General features: G+C 33.4%; 1 protein-coding gene across 1 annotated transcript in view; it reads right to left on the reverse strand.

Moving 5' to 3' along the window:
• Nucleotides 1-9704, reverse strand: part of ADGRL3 (adhesion G protein-coupled receptor L3) — a 323628-nt gene that overhangs the window by 1614 nt on the left and 312310 nt on the right. Inside the window, exon 20 of the mRNA XM_015565616.1 lies at nucleotides 397-448. Within this exon, the coding sequence (XP_015421102.1) occupies nucleotides 397-448 (52 nt within the window). The remainder of the gene's footprint in view (nucleotides 1-396; nucleotides 449-9704) is intronic.

Raw genomic sequence — 9704 nt, forward strand, 5'->3', positions numbered from 1 at the left:
AGAGACTGATGCATTGAAACATGTTTATTATTTCTGTTGTCAATGCATTAGGTACGGGTTGAAAACAGCCATAGTAAAATTAAAGTGGGCATGTTGCATATGACATATATTGGTATGATGAAATGTACTAATAAAAATTAAAAGTTTATGAATTAGCAAAAATAAATTGCTAATTTAAAAACAATTTAACTCACACAAACATTACATGAGACTTAACAACTATGTTGATTATGTGACACAGTAAAAGAATCAGACAACAAAAGCGTCTAATCTCTATTAACATATATTTATATAAGTCAATTCATAGGTTCTTTAGTTTTAAATTGTGAGATGAACTGTTTTTAATAACTACATCATCTATATGTGATGCAATAAAAGTGAACTAAAAAAAATTACATTTGATATGCAATGTTTAGCTTTACTCCCATACTTGTCTCTCTGTAGGGCTCTAAACGACAGCATGAAGAAAAGGAAAGAAAAAACAACAAGTAAGCTTACAGCGACAGTAGAAGAAACATGAGTAAAAAGCAAATTGATGATATGCAGAAAAAAGAGTCAAAGGAAATAATTTCCACTGCCCCCAAATTCATGAGTCTGTGTTACATGGTTTATCATAATTAAAAACACTGAAATGTTAGTCAGGAAATAAAAACCCCACCTTAACGCATGCTAGTAAAATGAGTCTTTAATAAGCGTTTCTACAGTTTGTAAATTTCAAACAAATACACTTTTTTTTAAAAGTTAAGATTATCACACCAACCAAGGAAAATAAATATTTGAGGGCAAGCCATGAATATTTCCACAATTACATTTTAATATTATATATATGTGTGTGTGTATTTATGTTTTTTAGAAAATACCTGCTTCTAAGAAATGTTATTTAACTTTAAAAATTTTCAGCAAAATTATAAAGCTTTTAGCTTATATACAGAGAGGCTATAGTTGAAGGTTTTCATAATTTTTCCCATATTTATTTTCTCTTTGCCTGTACAAAGATTATCTTTCCCCTACTGTACCTATATATAAATGATTATTATCATTTGTAAATAATACTGATCAATACAGTCATTTCTGGAGCTCATATTCAAAAGTTGTATAACTATGGAGAAAGAAAAAAGGTTAAATCCAATCATTATTCTGTATCAAGAAAATGTGAGGGAGCGGGGGAATACCACCATCAATATAATTTTCTTCTGGGTTGCTGCACAATCATATGCAATCAAACATTTTTGACCTGGTCCATTAAAAACAATCCTAGTGAAATCATGCTTCTAAAAAACCCCAGATTTTAATCAGGTCAAAAGAACTGCTCTTTGTGATTCTGTTTACAGGAAGGTTAAATCATCATCGCACACACAAATACTCCTGCAAATTCACTGGGCTAGATCATTTCAAGAGATTCTGGCTTGTTAGAATTTAACCACTGCTTTAGAAATAAGGTGTGTGTACTTTAAATGTTTATTTGGTTCTCAGTAAAAGACCAACAATATTTCAAAATGCAGAGGAATTTCTTTTAAATTTTCAAAATAGCTTTAAAAGGGGAACTGGAGATAGAAAGTCAAACCAGTAAAGCAGAGGGTAATTGTTTGTAGGTTCATTATAGCTCCCTCCTTAAAGACAGAATTTTAGAACTAGGAAGCACATGAAAGATAATAAGTTCAATCCCTGCTTCTCCGAGATGAGGAAACTGCAGCCAAGAGAGGCTGAGCCTTACCTAACTACCCTGCACGGAGCGGCAGAACGGGGACCAGAAAGGAAATCTGGATTTGCTCTGGATGCTGCCATCTCGTTCTCTTCACATCTGCCTTGGGCTTTGAATATTTATTTATATATTTTATAATATGACCTTGTATCCTTACCAACTATAATGTATAATGTATTCTTCGCTATATCCCAACCTAAGGATGTAACTGTCTTTAAAGTTATAGAATTGAATTAAATTACTTTAAAATGTACATTATTTTATAAAATCACGAATTCCTCTCTATATTATGTTTTGTTGACAGGTTTATGTATAATGAAATTGGTCTAACAAAAATTGAGTTGTCCAATATTGACAAAAAGATAATGGTCCAGAAATACTATGCATGAAGTTTTAAATATTTCCAAAGACAATCTAAATCCAATTCATCTTTATTCATAACAATAAGCTTCAGTACCACTATAAACACATCTTTACATATTTTAAATAAAGGCATTACAAACAAAAATGGGTACTTTAAATCTGAATGCTTCTTTGCTTGGATGGCATTGGTGCAACTGAATCAGAGGACCCATAGAACAGAATTAAGTGGTACTTCAACATAAACCACTCCAGTACATACCGAGCCACCTATATTTCATGTAAGATTTCACCTTGCCAGTAAGAAAATAAGTGCATTCATCTGAAAGCATAAGATTAGTAGCAAATGACAATCACCAAGATTTATTTGGGGTCAATTGTAAAAAGAATTATTTTAAGCACTACCATAGTTTATTAACATCTTAAAAATATTTAAACATCAAATAGCTGAACAATTCCACTTCTGACTCTGAAAAACATGAATAAAATTATTTGCTATCTTATCATTAAGGAAATTCAGTAGAATTGATTTAGTTTACTGGCATAAACCACAAATCCATTCAGAAGAATCCTTTGTGTATTTATTAATGATCTTAATAACAATATCCAGTAATAAATTCCACAGAAATAAACTTTAAATATATATATATTATTATTTTAACTTTTGCATCATGGGAATTTCATTTTGATAGTGTTTACGGAAGTGTTTCATCCTTAGAAAAGTCTCCTAATTTGGGATAGCAATAAAAAGAAAATAAGTCAAGAAAGCAGTTATTAAATCAGGAAAAAAATTTAGAATGATAATTATTAAATTTTTCATTATGTAAGACACCGGAAACTATATTAAATAATAAAAATTGAAACAAAATGCTATCTACATTTGTTGCTAGTTTTAAAACAATTTCCAACATTTCTTTGTACGAATAATGTAGAATAGATTTAATTTGCAGATATGCTGTAAATCTTCATTTAACATCACTCAAAACTTACTGTCAGCACACTTTAAAATGTTTATGATGACACAGTTATCTGTCACATAGCCCAAATTTTTAAAAAGGTCGTTATGAGGTCTGCTAAACTGTTCTGCCAAACCACATCTGGTGTCTTCGGCAAAATATACTTTATTGAATGCTACAATGAAATAGGGACATTGACAAATGAGAGAAAATTTACGGGGGCGGGGGTGACTACGAAGAAGGATCTAGAAACTATCTCACATCGATGGCTTTGAGTTATTTTCCTAGGGAAATAGAGGACTAAAAGAAGACAGGTTAGCTGCTTTCAAGTATTGAAAGGACTGCAACAGAGAGCAGAATGCTTTGCTCTTTGCTCTAGAGGGCAAATCTAAGCAACATGACCAGAGGCAAATTTCAGCTAGGTGGAAGGAAAAAAATATATACAACAAATGGAGCAATTCAACAGTTGAATGCAGTTGACCATAGAACGCCATGGGTTTGAATTGTGTGGGTCCACATATAAGTGAATTTTTAAAAATAAATACTGTAAATATGATTTCCACAATAACATTTTCTTTTCTCTAGGTTTATTGTAAGGCTATAATATTTGATACAACATACACACTGAGAGTTAATAGCTTGCTTATGTAATTGCTAATGCTTCTAGAAAACAGGAGGCTATTAGCAGTTAAGTTTTGGGGGTATCAAAAGTTATATGCAGATTTTGACTGCATAGGGGGTTGGGCACTCCTAACTCCTCTTGTTCAAGAGTCACTGTATATGAAATCCTGAGCTGGGAAGGGTCATATTAGAGAAAGCACTTTAGCCATGTCATGAGGAGGACCTAATGAACCTATTCTTTCTTTTGATTCTAAAATTCTATGCTTCTTGGATGCATGGGCCTTAAAGGAGCAATAAAATGTAAAGTTTGATTAATTATTTTATCCTATTGACAAACAATTTGACTGTATTCCTGAAGTCACTTCTGGATTACTGACTTTGGTATTTAGAAATAATTTAAAAGCATCATTTTTATTTGGCAAGGTCACCTGGAAAGGTCAGATGGTTTTAGACACCCAATGGCCATGCTGAAGCAAAGATACTTTTCTGGAATGGGCATTCACACCAAGTTTTAGCCACTCATGCCCCTAATCATTTACCTCTGACCGAGAAGGTAAAATAAACCAAAGCCTCCCACAAAGATTCTCACGGAGGATTACTATACATTTTATTCAAAATCCCCTGGAAATGTTAAATACTCCTAATCTATCACTTCTAACTTGAAGGAATCTCAGACATCTCTGTCTATAGTGAATTTTCTTTCAAATATAATTTTAAATAAGTACATCTGACTAGGATTATAAAGCTTTTATTTGAATATTATTTTCTTGTGGTCTCTTTACATATGATATATGGATATCTTTAATATTATAAATTGTTTTAAGAGATTTATGCTTTTTGTTTGCTAAACAATAATTTTTTTAAAGATTTTAAATTAATTTTTAGAGAGGGAGGAAGGAAGAGGGAGAGAGGTAAGGAAACATTGATGTGAGAGCAGAACATCAAACGGCTACCTCCAGTCCCAGGAATCGAACCAGCAACCTTTCATTGCACAGGATGATGCCCAACCAACTGAGCCATACTGGCCAGGGCACAGTTAAATTTTATGTCATTTAAAACCAGAGAATGTAGAGGAACCATATTCAAAAGGCTTGTTTTTAACAAGAGAAAAAGGATTTGGGGACCTTCCTGAACCAGCTCATAGGGACGATAGAAAGCTAGGGTAGATCCTGAACTGCTACTGTTCAGTTCACTGTACTTTCCTCCATGTTTAATGTAATTTTCCCTGGAGCCCATATGAATGCTTTCATCAGTACTGAAGCTTTGTGCCTAAAGTGTGCTTCATTGTATAACAGAATATGATTATTTATTAATCTTGTAACATTAAGACTAGTGGTTCAAGTGTTCCTTTATCTTACTTACCTTAGGTAAATATCGCGTTTCTCAAAATCAATCAACAACAAGAAAAGTACTGACAAGCTACAATACATTTTATCACTTTACAAAGAAACAAACACATATTGATGAATCAAGCATTTGTTTATCAGAAGAAAGGAATCCATTTCTTACTATGAAAAAAACCTAAGGAAAATGGAAAATAAAAGCACCAAGAGGGGTAGAAGGTGAAAGGAATCTGTGTGTCTGCTTCCAAAAGAAAGAAAAGGCAGGAGGAAGGAAAGAAAAATAGAATGTGGCCATAAAAGCTACATAAAATGGGACTCTGACTTGAAAAAAATTAAGATAAACTCCAGCACACCTTGTGCGTTGTACATGCTGACAGAAGGGTTGTTACAGACCGCCGGTTCCCCAAGCAATGTATTATAGGGATTGTTAGTACCATGCGGACGAAGCAGAGCATTGCTTATAAGATGATTAGCCATGGCTCCTGGAGCAGCCCCATAGAAAGACAGAGAAAAAAACAGGTCAATCAGGCAAATGTGTTTGAAAAAAAGAAAGGAAACATTTAGAATGACAACAATTGATATAGTCCTGATTACAGGCAGGCAGCTAATTAGACTGAAAAATATATGCCGCTAAAGCACACGTTTCCAACAATGCACATATCCAAGTCAATGGGGAAGAAATAAAATGACTAACAATGTTGATTAAGCCACATTTAGGGTGCTCTCTTTTCCAAAGAATAAGCAAGTATATATTCCCATGCTTGCTAAAAGTAAAATAAAATAAAGCAAAATACAATCTTCCATACATAAAATAAAGCTGAAAAAAAGTTAAAAACAAAGAAAGAAAAGCTAAAATTAAACAAACATCCCTTCAGTCACAGAAACCACTGGGTTGTTTCCAATGAAAGGCAACATTGAAAAAGAATAAAAGGCAACATTTAAAACACTCATTTGGAGAGCAGTTGTTGACACAACAGAAGAATTTGACATTTTAAAAATTTTAAAAAGAGCCATTATTTAAATTGAAATAAAATAAAATAATCACTCTTATTAGTACACCATAGCATACTAATTGGGTGAACTGACAAGTATGATAAAATGATAATATAGGTATTATTTTAAAATATTTTAAAAATATTAACTTCATGGTATCAAGTATAATTATATTTTCCATTTTCCAACTGGTTGTTTGGACTTTGGCAAAGCAAAGTAACAAAACTAGATTCTTCCAACTCTTAGTTTCTAAAATAACATCAGTATGAGTTGCAACCTCCCACCCACCAAGCCATTTAACAATAAAGCAAAAAATCACAGGATCAGTTTTATTAAATATAATTAGGGCATGTATGGAAATGATGGACAGAATGTGTATTTATGGTAGATGATGAAGAAAGAAAAAAATGGCTAAGGAAAGGAAAACACAAGTTGTATAGGAATAGGTTCAACACACTAGTATATGCTAATTTAAATATACATACATATTAGAGAATGAAAATATAATCTATAGTTGAGGAGAAAATATTTGCAAACAAACTTAAAAATATTTACAATCCAACAAAGAGCTAGTATATAGAATATAGAAAGAACTCTGAAAAGTCAACAATAAAAAAAACCAAACCAACCAATAACACACACACACACACACACACACACACACAACACTTTAATTTGAAATGGGCCAAAAGGATACAGAGACATTTCTTGGAAGAGGCTATAAAGATGGCATACTTAAAATAAAATACTTAAAATAAACATGGTGACAATATCCAATGATGGCAAGGATGAAGAGAAATTGAATCGCTCATATTTTGCTGGTGGGATTGTAAAACAGTATAGCTACTCTGGAAAATGGTTTGGCAGTTTCTTATAAAACTAAAAGTACGATTACCCTACTATCTCCCCAGTTGTACCCTTGGACTTTTATCCCAGAGAAATGAAACTGATATTTATAGAAAAACCTGTATATGGACGTTCATGGCAGACTTATTTGTTATAGCCCATAATGGGAAACAACCAAGATGTCCTTCAACTGTGAACAGGTTAAACAGTCTGTGATGCATTCATACCATGGAACACTACTCAGCAATAAAAAAGAACAAATTATTGATACCATATTAAAGTGCATGAATCTGTAGGGAATTATACTGAGTAAAAAAGATAATCTTAAAGTTTATATACTGTATGATTCAGTTATATACATAACATTCTTGAAATGACAAAATTGTAAAATGGAGAACAGATTAGTGATTGCAAGGGGTTAGCAATGGAAGTGGGTATCAGTGGGTATGGTCATACAAGGGCAACATGAGGCATCCTGTGGTAATAGAACTACTCTGGATCCTGATTTGGTGGTATATACAAAAACTTACTCTTGTGGTAGAATTGCATAGAACTAAACACACACACATATGCACAAATACAATTAAGTATAAGAAATATTGAAGAAATCTGAATCAGACGGGTAGATTGTATTAATGTCAATATCCTAGATGTGATATTGTAGCATAGTTTTACAAGATATTTATTGAGGGAAACCTAATTGAAAGTAGATGATCTCTGTATTATTTCATATAACAGCAAGTGAATCCACAATGATCCTATATAATAAAACCATAGTATGCAAATTGTCCCCTCAACCTGCAATTCATCCTGGAGTTTGACCAGGGGGCAGGGCCAGCAGGGAGAAGGGAGGGACCTTATCAGTGCACGAATTTTGTGTACTGGGCCTCTAGTCTCAAAATAAGAAGTAATCGATATTGAATGAATAAACAGAAACATTTAGTCACATGTAGAAAATGGTAAAAAAGGAGAAGGGAAAATTTGGCCTGGGAGTTTTAACTTTTTTGAAATTATAGCTCTTTCCCACATAGTAAATTCTTAGTCATAAAGCAAATATTTTACCCTCAAAATTGGATTGTGAACACCTCTTGATTTAAAGGACAATGTAACTTATCAGATCTCTAGAGCTGGAAAGTTTCAACTCTTTCAGGAAATAAGCCATGTGTTTGCATCTTACACAGCCATAATGAGTGAGGTGCAGTCATAGCATGAGATGCACCTGTGTTCTGTTAAATTCAAAACCACATAAGAACTTAGAAAAATAATTTAAAACTTAAACATGTTTGTTTTTATTGTTGCTATTAAGGGCCCCTTTCTGATAGAAACAGAAGCACTTTAAGTTGCTTTTTTACTATTATTCACTTTTATACTTCACCCATCATTTGAAACCAAAGTAATTAATGTCACTGAAACTAACTTTAGTCCTGTAAACGGAGAGTTATAATTCAAGTGAGGGCTCAGTCACAGGAAATCCAAGTAGAATATGAAGTTTGATAATTCATGTTTTGCAAGAAGTATAGTTAGTTACCAATAACCTCTATGGGTTCGCTAGTTCAAAGGAGAGATGTGTTGGAGTAACCAACCAATTGTTCCTCATTTGATTCACCTGGTGAAAGAATTCAATCCTTTTTCATGCTTTACAGACACTCAGGGCTTCCTAGGAAAATTGCACTTTCTGTCCCCATCCAATACAAGTGCAATTTTCCTAGGAGTTATTACCACAAGGTTCCTGCACTCCCCACTCACATTTAGGCATGTCCATGACACCTTGAAAGGTGGCACTTATGTGCTTAAAACAACAACAACAACAATAATAATAACATCTTGTTGCCAATGCCCCGATCTCTTACTCCCCAACTTGCACAGACCTGTCTTGCTCTGCCTTTTATGTGCAGTTACTTTGGTCTTTTCTCTAGAGCTGCACTGCATTTCGCTTGCCTGTTGAAGTCTATTCTGTTTGTTTCTGGTTGTTTCCCCAATTTACTCAGGTCTCTTTGAATTCCGACTGCAGTTTTCCAAGGTTCTGTCCACACTGTCTATTGCTCTTCCCTCCAACTAACTTCTGATTTGTAAACTTCCCTTCTAATAGCTGTGAAATCGCTGAAGACTTCCAAGAAGATCAGTGTTTACAGACTATCTGTCACTGCTTTTCAGCTGCAAAGTTAAGCTTATTGGTTAGTCAACTTGAAGATGTAAGTAAATTACTGCTGGGGGTGGGGAGGAAGAAAGTTACAACGCTACTTATGTGAGAGAATGTTTATGTGCTAATTTCACTGGAATGTAAGCCCCGGGAAAACGGGGAGGAACTAGGTATTTTTTCATTGTTCAATTGTCCAGAATAGTCCCTAGATCTCTATGAAAATTTGCTTTAATAAGGAAAACACTTATGTGAACTCTATGGCATGGAGGGAATCTAAAACAAAAGTCATTTTATGAACTATGAATAGTCTTATAATTTGAGTACTTTTTTTTTTAGCAGCGTCAATTATGCAATTCCTAATTTCATTTATTTCCTTCTAACATTATACCAGGTACAATAATATTGAAACATTTAAAGCAGAAATAAACACTCAATACTAATTGTAGATAATAAGTAGGGTGGGGAAAAACCCATGACTCAAAACATAAAGCTCAAATTGGGCAAAAAAGGCTGAAAGCTCAAAGTGGCTATGTAAAAATAGTTGTTCTTTAATTATCTGACTCACTAAATCCTGGCTATAGTCTACTCATACCTGCTTATTTGCTGTAAGAAACAAGGGTTAGTTCTTTAATAAAATTATGGAAAAGGAATTCACATTGAATTTCATTATACACGAATCACCAACAAAGCTGCCAACAGAAGACCTATAACAAAATCTTTTATTTCTGATGCCAGTGTACTAC

Source organism: Myotis davidii, unplaced genomic scaffold, assembly GCF_000327345.1.
Source record: "Myotis davidii unplaced genomic scaffold, ASM32734v1 scaffold352, whole genome shotgun sequence".
Taxonomy (NCBI): domain Eukaryota; kingdom Metazoa; phylum Chordata; class Mammalia; order Chiroptera; family Vespertilionidae; genus Myotis; species Myotis davidii.